The 19393-nt window shown below is 38.2% G+C and overlaps 1 protein-coding gene and 1 long non-coding RNA gene across 26 annotated transcripts in view; one reads left to right on the forward strand and one right to left on the reverse strand.

Moving 5' to 3' along the window:
- CEP170 (centrosomal protein 170) overlaps positions 1–19393 on the forward strand; it is a 137218-nt gene that overhangs the window by 69629 nt on the left and 48196 nt on the right. For 13 of the 23 annotated variants that reach the window (XM_078357204.1, XM_078357205.1, XM_008985736.5 and 10 more), the window contains one exon: positions 2961–3124. In XM_078357204.1, the coding sequence (XP_078213330.1) occupies positions 2961–3124 (164 nt within the window). Of the gene's footprint in view, positions 1–2960; positions 3125–3310; positions 3605–19393 lie in introns of all 23 variants that reach the window. The other 10 variants (XM_078357202.1, XM_008985731.5, XM_002760863.7 and 7 more) reach the window with 1 other exon arrangement.
- Positions 1–19393, reverse strand: part of LOC118149507 (uncharacterized) — a 43962-nt gene that overhangs the window by 13961 nt on the left and 10608 nt on the right. For 2 of the 3 annotated variants that reach the window (XR_004737029.3, XR_004737028.3), the window contains exons 3-4: positions 9571–9741; positions 8638–8705 (exon numbers count right to left, since the gene is read on the reverse strand). This is a non-coding gene — a long non-coding RNA (uncharacterized LOC118149507). The remainder of the gene's footprint in view (positions 1–8637; positions 8706–9570; positions 9742–19393) is intronic. The other variant, XR_004737030.3, reaches the window with a different exon arrangement.

Here is a 19393-nt window from a genome sequence, read left to right on the forward strand (position 1 = left end):
CATTTATATTATAACTTATTTTAGTCATTATAACTATTTTCTGTATTTCTGGCCATTATTTTTAAGCCATTATTTTAAAACATTCTCTTCTAACAAGGTCCTTTCGTGGGCCTAATTCCAAATAGAGCAATTAATGTCCACATGTACACTGCATCTGTATTTTGATGATTAGATATTTTAAACCCTTACTAGAAATTATGTAATCATATTACTATTGTCCTTTAAAGTTGATTAATAGGTAGACATATATTTGTGTATGGTGCCACTGCAAGAACTTTTCTTTTTGATTTAATTTAAGACCATTTTACAAGCCATTCAAGATACTGTTTTTGTTAATATAACTCATTTTTGATCCAAGATAGATCCATTTTACTTTTCCAGATATGTTTATAAATGACATGTGAGTTTCTCCAAAAGTCAAAGCTTCCATTGTTAGATAACAATTTTCCATGATTTAGGATATAAAAAGTATATTGCCAGACTCTAAATAAATGTAATTATAACAAATAATAAAAATTTTACAAACATTGGGTTTTCAGCAACTGTTTAGATCAAAGAATTCAAAGTAGGCAAAACAAAACTAAAACAGAAAACTCTGCTTCTACCATCAAGTGCAGGTGCTTTGGGACAGTGAGGAAAATAAAGCCCATACACTGTGACCCTTTAGGAGACTTGCCACTTCTTTGGCTGCAGCTACTGACTTGTTACAGCTAAGCTATCCTAAAAATTTATAAAGGACTCCAACATATTTAGGCATGGTTAATGATAAGCAAAGGAAAGAAAAGAATTTGGTGAGGAGTGTTTCCTAGTGACCTTTTTGATGGGTAGAAATAGAAAATTGCGGCTCTGATGAGATGTTGACTTATATAACACTGAAAAATACGAGAGGGAATGGTAATTTTCCAAAAAAAGAAAATGACTCATCCATAAGAAAATTTTTGAACTACAAGTTATAGGAAAGATATCTGAAGGGGCCTGACACCACTAAGTGCCAAACTTTATGTATTGGAACCAGAATGAAACTCTGTGAAGATGGTATTTACATTAAAATTTTTGAGTATGAGTGTGATCTGGGTTGTTTTTGTGGTGCAGCAAATATTGGAGTTTGTTATTTTCAGCTCTTAGAAACTGGATTCCTTTCCAATAGAGCCAATACAACAATGAAATAGGTTGTAAAGTGTAGTGTTTACAGTGAAGTCTATGTTTGAACGAGTGAGTTTATTTGGGTTTGCCTTTCATCTGCTGTCTGTTATTCCTGGCTTAATTACCTGAGGCAGGGATTTCATTAATTAATCCCATTTTTTCTTTTCAGATTGCATTTCGAGTAGTCAATAATTTGAAGAAAGATCTTCAGATTTGTTATCATATATGATTTTTATAGTATTAATCACTATTAATTTGATAGCAGTGATCTCCAAATCACCTTCATTTTGATCTTATTCACTGTCTTTGTTTCCTTTGCCTATTACTTTTCTGAGACTTAACCCTTTTCTATGTGTTCTGCAGTTCTCTCTTTTTCTTCTCACTCGTTTTATGTACCATATTTTTATAACTAGTGCTTCTGGGTTAAATCATTAGGACCAGTTAGAAAGCTCTAAATTCATTAGGGACAACCTATAAACATTAGAACTCAACTTTTTCCTTAGACATATGTCATTCACTTCTCCCACCCTGCAAGTTTTTCATGTCTGATCATTATTTTGTTTGGTACCATATTATTCAGTGGGTGTTCACATTAAAATTTGTAGCCCAGGTAATCTGATTTAAAAAATCAGATTAGTCCTGGAAGCATTAGAATGTACCTTGTTGAGTAAATTCATTCATAGCCATAGAAGCCTAAATTCATTTATAGCCAAAGAAGCTTAAAATTCATTTAAGCTCTGATTTGTGATTTCATCTAAAACATGCATAGAATAACTCTTGACTTTCTAATAATTTCATGCTATAATAATACAATATCATTTGATTATTTTTATCATATACTTATCATTTAGGTAATGAACATTTTAAATCAGGAAAAAAAATAATTTTTCTGTTGTCACATCCAAAACCTAACAGAACCATGAGGAATAATTATTTAGTGGCTTTTTCTTGCTCTAAAATAAAAAAGCCTTTGTTAAAGAGGTGACCTTTCAAAGTTCAAATATATTCTAACCTGATACGCTTCATGGGGAAGATATCTGGTTATATTTAGTACCATGCTATTTGCCCAGTAGGTCCTTAGATCTCGGTGATTTCATAGATGACTCTTTTCATTGATAGACCTCTCAGCACACTTTATTTAACTCTTTGAAGCCACTAGAGTGCAAATGCAATTTTCAGAAATTCTCATAGCCAGAAAGATATTTGAAAAAAAATTGTGCAGTAATTAGTGGGGACTACCAATTTGAATCTTTTTAATAAAAAGGAAAAATATGCTGGGCTTCTGAAAGTATTGAACATCAGTGAAAGTTAAGATTCATCACATAAAAAAAGAGATTCATCACATTTTTATGATTCTTGTGTTCTTTTTTTCCTGTGTAACAGTAAGCATTTCAGGTGGCATTACCCTTTTTGTTGTCTTTTTCTAATCTGTAATGCTAGAGTAAAATCTTTTATTGCTAAATAAGGTGTATAATTTGAAGGCAGAATTAATGTTTATTGATGTTATGAACATAAATATCCCAGAGACAGAGCATCAGTTATGTATTAAGACATTGATGAAACATTATAAAGTTAAAATTTGGAGAAAGAAAGGCGATCGTATTCAGTTGTTTAAAAAGGACCTCATTGTTAGTTGATAAAATTTGAACGTAACCATTGCAGTTGAGCAAGTTTGCAGAGCCTGTTACTGAAGAGAACATATGACTTTGGATTGAAAAGGAGGAGGGAAGCAAAACAATTAGCACTTTTGTATACCAGTCTAATTTTCTACATGAGACCTTTTCCTTCTCTATTGTGTGGTTTCTCTTTGTGTCCAGGAAATAAACATGATGATGGTACGCAAAGTGATTCAGAGAATGCTGGAGCTCACAGGCGCTGTAGCAAACGTGCAACTCTTGAGGAACACTTAAGGCGCCACCATTCAGAACACAAAAAGCTACAGAAGGTCCAGTCTACTGAAAAGCATCAAGACCAAGCTGTTGTAAGTCAAACTGCTTTTATGATTGCATTCTTTGATGAAGACAATCCCAGAAAAAGAAGGTCATATTCTTTTACACAAAGTGCGGGAATCTTGTGTCAGGAAACTACATATTCAACACCACATACAAAACTTGAGAAAGCAAAATCTCCAACAGCAGATGCCAAAGTGGTTTCTTTGTCTTTACAGACTAGCTCTGCGCATCACAGAGGGGGGCATGGTGTTCCACATGGGAAATTGTTAAAACAGAAATCAGAGGAGCCATCGGTGTCAATACCCTTCCTACAAACTGCATTATTAAGAAGTTCAGGGAGTCTTGGGCACAGACCAAGCCAGGAGATGGATAAAATATTAAAAAATCAAGCAACTTCTGCTACTTCTGAAAAGGATAATGATGATGACCAAAGTGACAAGGGTACTTATACCATTGAGTTAGAGAATCCCAACAGTGAGGAAGTGGAAGCAAGAAAAATGATTGACAAGGTAAATAATTGAAATTTGAGTGTGATCTTAGTTGTTGTGTGGTTTATTTGACTGGCAGAAATTATTGGAGAGCCAGCATGAGATGTCATACTGTCGGTGGTATTGGAATTTTAGGGTTTTGTTAGGGACCTGCAAGACTGACAGTAAGACCTACATGCTTTGTGCTGATATTCTGAATTTGCCTGAGTTTCATACACAAAGCCCTGTACATTTAAAAGGTTTGGACCTTTTAAATTTGTGTAAGTTAAAGATAGGTTTTAAAAATAGTATACTTTGGAAATTCTTACTTTGCATTTATTTAAAAATAAAAAGGAACAACCAACAAACATTGCTGTATACCTCTGTTAACATAAATGTACCTATTAGCCAATAGTAGTTAACCATAGATTTCCTGCCTACTGATTTCACGTTGGAAGCAGATGAAAATACATGTTTTAGCTTTGTTCTTTGTCCTTATTTTTTTTTAAATTTCTATTCCCTGCTGTCATTGGTGATAGAAATATGTGAAAACAAATCAGTTGTTTATGATTTAGTTTACTAGTTTAGACAAGTATATGCCCAGTTTTGATGGTTATCTACATTTCAAGTATGTTCTTTGATATTATTGGTTGGTGTGTATAAGGATTGTTGCGTGGTTAAAAAGTAATTTTTCTCAGGTTTTGCAAATGGTAATGAAAGGTTGACTTTAGAACTAGCTATCAAGGTTGTTGCAAAACAACCCCTAATATTTATTTAGGTTTTGCACCAGCCTTATATTTATTTACCTCTTGCAAAATAGCAGTATCAGTTTGACTAAACATTAATCTTTTGTTTGAATTATTGTTACTCAAATGCGCGGTGTGGGTTACCAGCATAAATATTGCTTGGAAGCTTGTTAGAAATGCAGCTTCTCAGGCTCATCTCATATATACCAAGTCAGAATCTACATTAGAAACAAGCTCTCCAGTTAATTAATGTGCACAGTAACATTTGAGATGCACTTATTTAGATGATGAGTTTCTGGAATGGCTTCTCAGGGAGGAGGGCAAGGTAAGATAACCCTTGGGGATGCAGGAAAAATGTTAGAACTTACGTTTACTTTTATTTTTATATTTTAATTTTTATTTTGGAGTGTGTTCTGTAGTGTATAAAATCTCTTACTATGCTGTAAGAGAGTATGTATAATATCTAAACATACATTTATCGAGGAGTACATGCTTAAAGTTTACCATTGGGCTGCACAACTCCAAACTTTTGGAGATCCACTGTCTAGGAAATGGGTGTTATGTGAGCAATATTATAGTTGTTAACAAGAAAATTGTAGTGTTTAAGAAACATTTAATGTTTCTTAATGACTGAGCATAATGAGTGATGTTTTCCCATTAAAAGATTATTTTGCAGTGAAGGATTATTTATATTATATATATGTATATATGTTACAGTTTAAGAACATGGACACTTGTAAGCAGAGAGATCTGGGATGAAATGTAAACTCTGCATGTACTAGTGTGTGCCCTTGGGTAAATTAACCCCTTTAAGCCTCAGTTTGTTTTATCTCTGAAACGGAGGAGATAACACTAGATTATAAAAAGACTTCAGTAAAACATATAAAAGGCTTATCACAATATCTATCTTATTATATTGTTTTATAAATGCTACCTTATTATTACTGTTGTTAGGAGTTTCCACATTTGAATCTCTATATAAAGTATTGACAAATCCCAGAATATTCTTTCAGCACTGAAAGGATCAAATGTAAAACCAAGTGAAAGTGACAGCGTGAGGGGCTAGCTTGGCCAGGATGGCAGAAAGCCAAGAAAGAAGTCACTGTAGCAGATGAAACTCTTTCGGAAACTTCTAAATAGAGAGGGTGGCTACAAAACCCGGTTTATACCTGTTGTCTGTAATTATCATAAGCATCATTTTTTTATTCTCAGAGTCCATTTTGATAGCAAATTATATGGTCACACTATGGATAGACAAACCCAAGACTTTAGAACAGGAGTCATTTAAAGGAATAACGGTAGTATGTGACTAGGTACATAATTCAGTCAGTCTTAGTTTGTATAAACCGGAAAATGAAGCTGAGACCGTACTGCTGGGAAGAACAAGGCTCACTATGTTATCTTGTGACTGCCAGAGAAAAAGAGCTGAGATTCTATTAGCTTGAATCCAAATAAAGCTGAAAGCCAAGTTTTGGCTAATTCAGTTCCAGCTCTGGGGAAACAAAAGCATGGAACCAGGAATCATATGTCCGAGTAAGGTGAAGTAACCTGTGGGTGTGAAGAAAACAAAGACCAACAGCCAGAGGAAGGCATAAAAAGCATTTTTGGAGGATAGGAGTAGATACAGGCATCGTTTCAAGTTGCTTGGCTAAGTATTGTCATCCAGTTTCTCCATTTTGAAGTTTAGGTGTGTGGGATCGAACTTGGGGCCATCAGCTGTTACTTGTCTGAATTTAAATGTTCTCTGGTCCTGGAAACGTTCATGTGGTCTAGCTCTTTTTCACTTCATCATTTGAGAGGTGTTCTATTTCATTGATTAATTTATTTAGCAACTTTAATTCAGCATTAACTGTGTGCCAGTCTTTGTGTTTAGAAGAGGGTGATTCATAATGAACAGACTTAGTTCTTTCCCTCAAGAAATAACTGTGTACTGGAATAGAAATACACAGATGAAAACCAAGACTTTAATAAAAACAAAGTATTTGGAGGAAAGCTACCAGCAGCTTCCCAGAGGAGATCTCAGGTCTTCCTCAGAGGACATTCCTTCCTCAGAGAAATCTTTAGTCATCCAGTTAAAAAAAAAAAGGAGTCACTGTCATCAATTTACTTCATTATAATCAAAGCTTTATTACTACTTCACTGGTTCACTGTTTATTCAGTTTCCTCCCCAGTCCCATTGGAGAGAGACACAAACAAATGTAAACTTCGTGACTGTAGGAACCTAGTACCAGCATATAAAATGTCCTTAATATTGCCAGCGGAACTAGTCATGAAGCATGTAATTAATCCCATAACAGGTATGCTAGGTAGAGTTTTCCAGAAATGTGGAACAGCCTATTCAAAAGCACAGGAGCACACATGACTTGCTTAGAGGACCACAGTTACTTTTGAGGAGATGAGATTGGACTCAGTATTGAAGTTCTTTGCATATCATACCAAGAACTTTAGGTCTAATGCTGAAGGCAGTGGGGAATTATTGACAGCATTTAAGTAGAGCAATAACATGGTCAAGTCACTGTCAGAGTGTGAAGTGTGGATTGAACCATCGAAATGCCAGAAGCACAGAGGGCAGTTTAAAAGCTGCTGTCATGTCCAGCAGTGAATCAGTTAATGTGTAGGTCTTAGGTAAGAGGCCTGGGCTAAAAATACAAATCTGGGAATTACTAGACAATAGAGGGTATTATGTTTTGTGGTGTTATACCTGAGACTGGGTAGCTTATAAAGAAAAGAGGTTTATTTAGCTCACAATTCTGCAGGCTGGGAAATTCAAGAGCATAGCTCTGCATATGCCTGGCTTATGTTAAGGGCTACCTGCTGGGTCAGAACATGGTAGAGAAAGTCGTAGGAGAAGTGGACATATGCAAAAAGGCAAAACAAGAGGGGCAGCCTCACTTTATAACAGTCTATTATAAATGGGGACTAATCCATTCCCATGAGAACAAGAACTCACAAGACAGCATTCATGAATTCATGAGAGATCTGCCTTTTTGACCCAAACACCTCCCACTAGGCCTCCTCTCCCAACACTATTCCACTGGCAGTTAAACTTCTACATGAGTTTTGGCAGGGACAAACCACATCCAAACCACAGCAGTAATAGAATACAAAATGAGAGACGAGATCAACCAGAGAAAATGTATAGGGTGAGAGGAAATAAAGTATGAAAATCTCAGCAAAACCAGCATTGTCAGGCAAAGGAGAAGAGCAAAGCAAAGGAAACTTAAAAGTATCAAACAAAGGAATCAGAGAAAACCAAGAGAATATGTAGCATCTTGGAATCAAAAGCAGAAGTAAGAGAAGCCAGTAAGCAGCAGTATCACATGATACACTAATGTTAACTATGAAGAGCACAGAATGCCTTTTCAGTTTTTCTCCAAAATACATTGTAATGCTTGGTCTAAAGAAGATGAGCAAACCATGTATTTTCATCTTATCTTGGGAAAAGTGCATAACATTAAACTGGGATTTCTTTAAAGAGATGACCAAGCTAAACTGCTGTATCCTGATTTTTTTTTGCTGGTAGTAGATAAAAGATATTGAGCTACCCGGCTGGGCGTGGTGGCTCACGCCTGTAATCCCAGCACTTTGGGAAGCCGAGGTGGGTGCATCACGAGGTCAGGGGTTCAAGACCACTGTGGCCAAGATGTGGTTAAATCCTGTCTCTACCAAAAACACAAAAAAATAGCCATGCATGGTGGTGGGTACCTGTAATCCCAGCTACTCGGCAAATACCTGATATTTGTAAAGACCTCTTAAGTTTTACATCTAAATTTACATGGAAATACACTATAAGAAAGTGTTATTGACTGCCAAAGGCATTTATCTTTCATAATAGTGATCATCTCTCCCAGCCCTCTCTCCCTTGGTCTCTCTGATAACCAGTGTTCCATCACAGTACCAGTTTCTTCTCTCCACTCTTTGATCAAAAGAGATAACCACTGAGGCAAGAGGAAGACCTTGTTGGGGTTACTTCCTAGCCTCCTAAGGCAAATAGGGGAGACTTGTGATAAGAACAGGAAGCTAAACATTAAAGGAACAAGAAAAAATATTGATCATTGTGGAGGGCTTGAGGAGCTATCTTTTTAAAAGAAATATTTCTCCTCATAAATTTCATATCTTAGACCAATTATGCCAGAGACTTTTCTTGTCCTGAGTTTTGATTCTTGTTCATTGTGTCAATATATCTCCCCACAAAGGCCTCTTATTAGTGTATTTTCTTCCCTCCTAGGGCCTGGTCACTGCTGGTTCTATAGGCAACAGTTGGTAGGGAAGAATCTAGAGCCAGGAGACTTATAACAAAACTAGAAACACGGAATGAAGAACACTTACAGCAGTGAGTCAAACAGCTCAAGGAAGTTAGTGCTGAGAACCGGGATCCTGGGGAAATATTCCAAACCCTGAAAGTCACAGCAAGATTTAAGAGGAGATCCAAGTAAGAGCCAGGGAAACAATGATAAACCATAATCAAAATCTATGTAGACATTGCTACATGAACTCAGAGGAAGGCAGTCTAGCCAAAGCCCACTCAAATATAAAATTAGATGTGCATGGGAACTCAAGTAGGAGATCAAATAAGAAGAGCATTGGACAATAGGAGAAGACTTTGATAACAGAGTCAGTATTTTTATTTTCGACCAAGCAATTTTTTCTATATTTATGTGTGTGTGTGTGTGTGTGTGTGTGTGTGTGTGTGTGTGTATTTTTTTTTTTTTTTAATTTCTACCAGGAGAGTTTTACTTTTGGTTTCTCTGATCAGTTCTCCTCAACCTTTCTTGACACCTGCTGTCTCCTTCCTAGGTATAAGAAACCCTCTCCTGCTATGTTAATTTCCAAAACTTCACAAGGGAACCCTCACCTTTTATTCAGTCAGAAGCCTAACATAGTATGTTTGCCCTCATTTTCCTTTCTCTACTGTTGTAAGAAATTCTATTTCTTTTCCCCTTTGAGGAACTTTCCACTTACTGTGTCTTTGGCGTACCTAGCTTCTCAAAATTCATTTTGTTTATTCCTTCCATATTTTTAATTGTGGAAAATATATATAACATAAAATTTTATTTAACATAAAATACGTATATATAACAAAATTTAACATGAACTATGTATAACATAAAATTTTCTCAGCAGTTTTTAAGTGCAGAGTTTAGTGGTATTAAACACGTTTATGATGTGCAACCATCGCCAACATCCATCTCTATAACTTTTTGTCTTGTAAGGAAGCTCTATATTCATCTCATAATTCACTTTGAAGTGGCTTTTACTGACCACTCTATTTAAAGTAGCTCCATCATCCACTTCTTGTATCTCTCCATCAGATTACCATGTTCTGTTTTCTTTATAGAACTCACTTCCATCTGGTTTACTTTCCGTTTGTCCACTCTAAGACGATGTTATTTGTCTTGTTCACATCTGTATCCCTTGTGTCTGGAACAGTGCCTGGCATGTAATAGATACTCAATAAATATCTTTTGAACAAATGAATTTAAAAAATTTGTGACATGCTTTTTCATCTGTTAGTATTTGTATATGATTCATTGTATATTGGCTAATTTATGTCAATGAATACATAGATTGATGAAATCCAGCCACGCCCCCACAAAGAAATTTTTCTACATTTTTGTGTGCTGAAACTAGTTTATATCTTGATTCCAAAATAACTTGTTAAAATATATAGTTTAAAACCTTGTATGTATCCTAAGCTTAGCTTTGTAATATTAAACATGAAAGCTGCAAAGATAGGTAGACAGATAGTCTTAGAAGAAAAAGAAATGTATAAATTTCAGGAGAGATGCCTTGAGAAATAGACTAGACTTCCCTTTGAGTTTCTAGCAATACCTACCTGACAGCTTCCAGCTGGAAAATCTGCTTTGCAAGGAAAGGGGAATATGATTATTGATGAATAGCCAGATTATAGGGACTATGAGAGGGAATGCATGACAAGGAAATGGACCATAAGGAGTAGAGGAATTGGACATTTTAATTATAGAGGCATTAGATGAGATCTAAGTGTAATTTGGAGATATGAAAGAATGAATAGAGAAAGACTTAGGAAGTAATGGAAGGGAAGAGATTATGGATGTAAGACTTGTAAGGAATGAGGAGAATCAAGGATACAAGGTAGATTAAGAGGGAAGACAAAGATTTAAGAGCATATTTTCACCAGAAAGATGAGCAAAGGCAGAAGATAGAGTCCCATTTAAAGAAAGTATGAGGTAAAATTCACATAATATAAAATTGACTCTTTTAGCCACTTAAAACGTATAATTCAGTGGCTTTTAGTACATTCACAATGTCGTGCCACCGTCAGCTCTATCTTAATTTCAGGGCAGTTCCATCACTCCAAAACAACATCTCAGATCTATTAAGCAGCCATTACCCATTCCTTCCTCTCTCAGCCTCTTGACAGCCACTAATCTGCTTTTTCTTCTATGGATTTGCTTATTCTGGACATTTTATAGAAATGGAATCATATTATATGTGGCCTTTTGTGACCAGCTACTTTCATTTGAAATAATGTTTTCAAGGTTCACCCTGTCGTAACGTCTTTCAGCACTTCATTCCTTTGTATGGCTGAATAAATAACTCACTGTGTGGGTAAACCATCCACAGATGGATATTGTGTTGTTTGTTCCTTTCGCTGTTGTGAATAACGCTGCTATGAATGTGCATGTACATATATTTATTTGTGTAACAGGATAAATTCTAAAATTTCTCTCCTGGCCCCCTTTCTGAGCTCTTCTAATAATTTTGTCTGACTTTTAAAAGTTGATTAAAAATATGTGATAAAAATAGCAGTGCTAAATATTCAGAATAATTTATTCCATTGAATTTTAAGGGAGTTTTTTTTTTTTAAAGTAAAATTAGATTTTCGTGGAAAATTACAAAAATGAATTCTGCTCTTAAATCATCCCGATTTAGTTCCTTGACAATAGTGGCTAGGATTCTGCATAATTCTTAAGGTAATTTTGTGTCAAATTATTTTCATGGGCCATGGGAACCTCTGTTATTGATTTGATCTAACAGAGACTCTGCTCTCCTTACCCAAGAAGTCTTTGCTCATTGAGGAGAGAGATGTTCTGGTTATCTGAGGTTGGAACTCAAGTACATTTTCACTTGGCCACCTTGATGTGATTGATACAGTAATACAATGCTATTTTTCAGTTGTTACTTCAAGATTGTAGAAGTTAGGTATTTAATCTGCCATTATATTTCTCATTTCTGTGGGAAGAATCCTGAATTCCAACTGATTTGGATATTTTTTAAACTAATAAAGTAGCATATTGCTATTGAATTATCATTTTGCCCCGCATCGCATTACTATATTTTTATGCCTACTTCTTACCCCATGGCCCTTCTCTTCCTTCACGATGGTCTCTACTTTCTGTCACAAGCAGCAGGCTTCCTGTATCTGATGTTACTGAATATAAATTTTGACCTCTCTACGAACATTGAATAGATGGGATGTTTATCCCCACAAAAGTTGACCTTGTATCCTTCATCCTCACCATTCTGGTTTCAGAATTGGACACCGTGGACTTTCTTAGCACAGACTGAGCTTTTAAATAATAATCACTATGATCATAATATGCTAGTGAAAAAAAATCAGAGTCAAACTTTCATAGGTTTGGTTTGTATTGTAATACTTCGTTATCTGGAGAATGTTTAGTCTCTTTTAAAATTAAAATTTAAAAATAGAGTTTGTTTCTTTTTTTTTTTTTTTTTAATTTTTTATTGGATTATAGGTTTTGGGGTACATGAGCAGAGCATGCAAGACAGTTGCGTAGGTACACACATGGCAGTGTGCTTTGCTTTTCTTCTCCCTTTCACCCACATTTGGCATTTCTCCCCAGGCTATCCCTCCCCACCTCCCCCTCCCACTGGCCCTCCCCTTTTCCCCCCAATAGACCCCAGTGTTTAGTACTCCCCTTTCTGTGTCCATGTGTTCTCATTTTTCATCACCCACCTATGAGTGAGAATATGCGGTGTTTCATTTTCTGTTCTTGTGTCAGTTTGCTGAGGATGATGTTCTCCAGATTCATCCATGTCCCTACAAACGACACAAACTCATCATTTCTGATTGCTGCATAATATTCCATGGTGTATATGTGCCACATTTTTCCAATCCAGTCTATTATCAATGGGCATTTGGGTTGATTCCAGGTCTTTGCTATTGTAAACAGTGCTGCAATGAACATTCGTGTACATGTGTCCTTATAGTAGAACGATTTATAGTCTTTTGGATATATACCCAGTAATGGGATTGCTGGGTCAAATGGAATTTCTATTTCTAAGGCCTTGAGGAATCGCCACACTGTCTTCCACAATGGTTGAACTAATTTACACTCCCACCAACAGTGTAAAAGTGTTCCTTTTTCTCCACATCCTCTCCAGCATCTGTTGTCTCCAGATTTTTTAATGATCACCATTCTAACTGGCGTGAGATGGTATCTCAATGTGGTTTTGATTTGCATCTCTCTGATGACCAGTGACGATGAGCATTTTTTCATATGATTGTTGGCCTCATATATGTCTTCTTTCGTAAAGTATCTGTTCATATCCTTTGCCCACTTTTGAATGGGCTTGTTTGTTTTTTTCCTGTAAATCTGTTTGAGTTCTTTGTAAATTCTGGATATCAGCCCTTTGTCAGATGGGTAGACTGCAAAAACTTTTTCCCATTCTGTTGGTTGCCGATCCACTCTAGTGACTGTTTCTTTTGCCGTGCAGAAGCTGTGGAGTTTGATTAGGTCCCATTTGTCTATTTTGGCTTTTGTTGCCAATGCTTTTGGTGTTTTGTTCATGAAGTCCTTGCCTACTCCTATGTCCTGGATAGTTTTGCCTAGATTTCCTTCTAGGGTTTTTATGGTGCCAGGTCTTATGTTTAAGTCTTTAATCCATCTGGAGTTAATTTTAGTGTAAGGTGTCAGGAAGGGGTCCAGTTTCTGCTTTCTGCACATGGCTAGCCAGTTTTCCCAACACCATTTGTTAAACATAGAATCCTTGCCCCATTGCTTGTTTTTGTCAGGTTTATCAAAGATTGTATAGTTGTATGTATGTTGTGTTGCCTCCGGTGCCTCTGTTATGTTCCATTGGTCTATATCTCTGTTTTGGTACCAGTACCATGCTGTTTTGATTACTGTAACCTTGTAGTATAGTTTGAAATCCGGTAGTGTGATGCCCCCCGCTGTGTTCTTTTTGCTTAGAATTGACTTGGCTATGTGGGCTCTCTTTTGGTTCCATATGAAGTTCATGGTGTTTTTTTCCAGTTCTGTGAAGAAAATCAATGGTAGCTTGATGGGGATAGCGTTGATTCTGTAAATTACTTTGGGCAGTATAGCCATTTACACGATATTAATTCTTCCTAACCATGAACATGGAATGTTTCTCCATCTGTTTGTGTCCTCTCTGATTTCGTTGAGCAGTGGTTTGTAGTTCTCCCTGAAGAGGTCCCTTACGTTCCTTGTGAGTTGTATTCCAAGGTATTTTATTCTTTTTGTAGCAATTGCGAATCGCAGTTCACTCTTGATTTGGCTTTCCTTAAGTCTGTTATTGGTGTAGACGAATGCTTGTGATTTTTGCACATTGATTTTATATCCTGAGACTTTGCTGAAGTTGTTTATCAGTTTCAGGAGTTTTTGGGCTGAGGCAATGGGGTCTTCTAGGTATACTATCATGTCATCTGCAAATAGAGACAATTTGGCTTCCACCTTTCCTATTTGAATACCCTTTATTTCTTTTTCTTGCCTGATTGCTCTGGCTAGAACTTCCAGTACTATATTGAATAGGAGTGGTGAGAGAGGGCATCCTTGTCTAGTGCCAGATTTCAAAGGGAATGCTTCCAGTTTTTGCCCATTCAGTATGATATTGGCTGTTGGTTTGTCATAAATAGCTTTTATTACTTTGAGATACGTTCCATCGATACCGAGTTTATTGAGGGTTTTTAGCATAAAGGGCTGTTGAATTTTGTCAAATGCCTTCTCTGCGTCAATTGAGATAATCATGTGGTTTTTGTTTTTGGTTCTGTTTATGTGGTGAATTACGTTGATAGACTTGCGTATGTTGAACCAGCCTTGCATCCCCGGGATGAATCCTACTTGATCATGATGAATAAGTTTTTTGATTTGCTGTTGCAATCGGCTTGCCAATATTTTATTGAAGATTTTTGCATCTATGTTCATCATGGATATTGGCCTGAAGTTTTCTTTTCTCGTTGGGTCTCTGCCGGGTTTTGGTATCAGGATGATGTTGGTCTCATAAAATGATTTGGGAAGGATTCCCTCTTTTTGGATTGTTTGAAATAGTTTTAGAAGGAATGGTACCAGCTCCTCCTTGTGTGTCTGGTAGAATTCGGCTGTGAACCCGTCTGGACCTGGGCTTTTTTTATGTGGTAGGCTCTTAATTGCTGCCTCAACTTCAGACCTTGTTATTGGTCTATTCATAGTTTCAGCTTCCTCCTGCTTTAGGCTTGGGAGGACACAGGAGTCCAGGAATTTATCCATTTCTTCCAGGTTTACTAGTTTATGCGCATATAGTTGTTGGTAATATTCTTTGATGATGGTTTGAATTTCTGTGGAATCTGTGGTGATTTCCCCTTTATCATTTTTTATTGCATCTATTTGGTTGTTCTCTCTTTTATTTTTAATCAATCTGGCTAGTGGTCTGTCTATTTTGTTGATCTTTTCAAAAAACCAGCTCTTGGATTTATTGATTTTTTGAAGGGTTTTTCGTGTCTCAACCTCCTTCAGCTCAGCTCTGATCTTAGTAATTTCTTGTCTTCTGCTGGGTTTTGAGTTTTTTTGATCTTGCTCCTCTAGCTCTTTCAATTTTGACGATAGGGTGTCAATATTGGATCTCTCCATTCTCCTCATATGGGCACTTATTGCTATATACTTTCCTCTAGAGACTGCTTTAAATGTGTCCCAGAGGTTCTGGCACGTTGTGTCTTCGTTCTCATTGGTTTCGAAGAACTGCTTTATTTCTGCCTTCATTTCGTTGTTTACCCAGTCAACATTCAAGAGCCAGTTGTTCAGTTTCCATGAAGCTGTGCAGTTCTGGGTCGGTTTCTGAATTCTGAGTTCTAACTTGATTGCACTATGGTCTGAGAGGCTGTTTGTTATGATTTCAGTTGTTTTGCATTTGTTGAGCAGTGCTTTACTTCCAATTATGTGGTCAATTTTAGAGTAGGTGTGATGTGGTGCTGAGAAGAATGTGTATTCTGTGGATTTGGGGTGGAGAGTTCTGTAAATGTCCACCAGGTTTGCTTGCTCCAGGTCTGAGTTCAAGCCCTGGATATCCTTGTTGATTTTCTGTCTGGTTGATCTGTCTAGTATTGACAGTGGAGTGTTAAAGTCTCCCACTATTATTGTGTGGGAGTCTAAGTCCTTTTGTAAGTCATTAAGAACTTCCCTTATGTATCTGGGTGCTCCTGTGTTGGGTCCATGTATGTTTAGGATCGTTAGCTCTTCTTGTTGTATCGATCCTTTTACCATTATGTAATGGCCTTCTTTGTCTCTTTTGATCTTTGTTGCTTTAAAGTCTATTTTATCAGAGATGAGAATTGCAACTCCTGCTTTTTTTTGCTTTCCATTAGCTTGGTAAATCTTCCTCCATCCCTTTATTTTGAGCCTTTGTGTATCCTTGCATGTGAGATGGGTTTCTTGGATACAGCACACTGATGGGTTTTGGATTTGTATCCAATTTGCCAGTCTGTGTCTTTTGATTGGTGCATTTAGTCCATTTACATTTAGGGTTAATATTGTTATGTGTGAATTTGATACTGCCATTTTGATGCTAAGTGGCTGTTTTGCCTGTTAGTTGTTGTAGATTCTTCATTATGTTGAAGCTCTTTAGCATTCAGTGTGATTTTGGAATGGCTGGTACTGATTGATCCTTTCTATGTGTAGTGCCTCTTTTAGGAGCTCTTGTAAAGCAGGCCTGGTGGTGACAAAATCTCTGAGTACTTGCTTGTTCGCAAAGGATTTTATTCTTCCTTCACTTCTGAAGCTCAGTTTGGCTGGATATGAAATTCTGGGTTGAAAGTTCTTTTCTTTAAGAATGTTGAATATTGGCCCCCACTCTCTTCTGGCTTGTAGTGTTTCTGCCGAGAGATCTGCTGTGAGTCTGATGGGCTTCCCTTTGTGGGTGACCCGACCTTTCTCTCTGGCTGCCCTTAGTATTCTCTCCTTTATTTCAACCCTGTTGAATCTGACGATTATGTGCCTTGGGGTTGCTCTTCTTGCAGAATATCTTTGTGGTGTTCTCTGTATTTCCTGCAATTGAGTGTTGGCTTGTCTTGCTAGGTGGGGGAAATTTTCCTGGATGATGTCCTGAAGAGTATTTTCCAGCTTGGATTCATTATCTTCGTCTCCTTCTGGTACACCTATCAAACGTAGGTTAGGTCTTTTCACATAGTCCCACATTTCTTGGAGACTTTGTTCATTCCTTTTTGCGCTTTTTTCTCTGATCTTGGTTTCTCGTTTTATTTCATTGAGTTGGTCTTCGACTTCAGATATTCATTCTTCTGCTTGGTCAATTCGGCTATTGAAACTTGCGTTTGCTTCGCGAAGTTCTCGTATTGTGTTTTTCAGCTCCTTTAATTCATTCATATTCCTCTCTAAGGTATCCATTCTTGTTATCATTTCCTCGAATCTTTTTTCAAATCTTTTTTCAAGGTTCTTAGTTTCTTTGCATTGATTTAATACATGATCTTTTAGCTCACAAAAGTTTCTCATTATCCATCTTCTGAAGTCTAATTTCGTCATTTTGTCACAGTCATTCTCTGTCCAGCTTTGCTCCCTTGCTGGTGAGGAGTTTTGGTCCTTTCTAGGAGGCGAGGTGTTCTGGTTTCGGGTGTTTTCCTCCTTTTTGCGCTGGTTTCGTCCCATCTTTGTGGATTTGTCCGCTGGTCGTCTGCGTAGTTGCTGACTTTTCGTTTGGGTCTCTGAGTGGACACCCAGAATGTTGATGATGAAGTATTTCTGTTGCTTGGTTTTCCTTCTACCAGTCTAGCCCCTTCGCTGTACGACTGCTGAGGTCCGCTCCAGACCCTGCTTGTCTGGGGTGCACCTCTAGTAGCTGTGGCACAGCGAGGGATGCTACCAGTTTCTTTTTCTGCTCTCTTTGTCCCAGGATGATGCCTGCCTAATGTCAGTCTTTTGGATATAGAGGGGTCAGGGAGCTGCTTGAGGAGACAGTTTGTACTTTATAGGGGTTTAATTGCTGAGCTATGCACTCTATTGTTCATTCAGGGCTGTTAGGCTGCTATGTTTGATTCTGCTGCAACAGAGCTCATTAAAAAACCCTTTTTTTTTTTTTTCTCAAGTGCTCTGTGTTGAGGGGTTTGGGCTTTATTTTTGGATGTCCGATCAGGTGTCCTGCCCAGCTAGAAGGCAGACTAGCCACTGTTTGGCTGCCGAGGCTCCGCCCTGCTGTTGTGTGATTCGCGCTGTTCCTGCCGGCTCTGCTGTGCTCTCCGCCACGCCCTGCGGCGGAGTCTCTTCGTTGTAGCGTGTTGCCTCAGCAAGGGCAGGCTGCGTCAGCAGTGGGCGTGTATCTCAGTAGGGACAGGTTGCCTTGGCAGCGGCTGGCTGCGTCAGCAGTGGGCGTGTATCTCAGTTGGGGCGGGTTGCCTCGGTAGTGGTGGACGCCCCTCCCCCACAGAGCGTCTCGGACCGTCTGCTCGGGATAGTTTGAAATCGCAGTTTTGTTCGTCCCACTGGGTATCCCAATCCCGCAATCCCCTGGGCTGGGCTACTGTCCAAGTCTTGTTCAGTCTCAAGTCCAGCCCTCTCAAGTCTCAGGTTGCCGGTTCAACAGGGCACCCGGACAAGCGCGCCCTGTGGGGATTGCTGGGTAGGGCCAGCTGCCGCCGCCCCGGCTGCTGGCTTCGCCAGGCAGACCTACTGCCTGGCGTCCCGTGTCTTTTTTATACTTGGGAGTTTCCCCATTCTGTGGGCAAGAAAGATCAGTCTGGAAATGCCGCTCTGACTCACCGTTTGCGGATTCAACGAGAAGAGCTCCAATCCTGGGTTGTTCTCACAGCGCCATCTTGAGTCCTCGATCTAGAGTTTGTTTCTTATGGATATTTGGTTTTAACTACAGAACAGTCCTGCATGGTTCTTTCAGGTGACATTCTGTTCCTTTTTTAAGCTCCTTTATGAGACCTAACCTCCTCAAAAGCATACAGATTTTTTAATCCCCTGTAGTGGCTAGACAAGTAGCTTCTGGATAGTCAATGCCATTCCCCCGTAACAGGTTGTTAAAATTGTTTACAGTAGCCACTGAGCTTTGGAAGTGAAATCCCAAAGTGAAATACCAAATATCATCCATATGTATTCAGAAGAAAAGATTGTTTCATGATTGTTGGAGTGGGATAGGGAGGGAGGTACTGCTTCTTACCTCAAGCCTAGAGACCACAGGGGAGGGGTCACGGCTCACTCCACAAATAGAGGTGTATCTACTTGGATAAAGGGAACTGTAGGAGAGAACATGTGAAAGCCACTTCCTACCCCCGTACAAATGAATTGTCTTTAAACATCTGCTGGGCCCAGACAGCTCTGCGTGCAAGTACAAGTTCACAAAGACATTTTCTATTCCTGTCCTATTTCACCTTCCTTTGTTCTACTCTGGAAGAATTAGAAGCTGACTGGCGAACTTGGGGTGCAAGCTTCTATTAGAGAGGAAGTATGAAAATTAGGTATCTCATCTCCTTCTTCACTGTGGACTTCTAGCCTACAGAAGCTCCTCGCTGAATGAGAGACCTGGCTTTTGAACTATCTCATATTTGGGATTTCGACTGAGAGCAGGTCAGTGTGAGGAGGGGAAGAGAATCATGAGCCTAGAGCTCACATTTGAAATACCTTTGAGCCTTCCAGTAGGTGGGTGACTGGTGAGTAACCAACTATAGTTAGTAACTGAAGTGAAGCCTTGGATGTTCCTAGGTGAAATCCCCTAGGAACCGAATCTAGAATGAAAGGTGAAAAAACCTAGCATACTTGGTCTCGATTTTGAGGAGCTCTCAAGTTCTGTACAATTATTAGCTCTTCCGTCAGACTGTAGGTACCTTTTAGAGGTGTGAAAAGTACACTAGCTT

Source organism: Callithrix jacchus, chromosome 19 (genome assembly GCF_049354715.1).
Source record: "Callithrix jacchus isolate 240 chromosome 19, calJac240_pri, whole genome shotgun sequence".
NCBI lineage: Eukaryota > Metazoa > Chordata > Mammalia > Primates > Cebidae > Callithrix > Callithrix jacchus.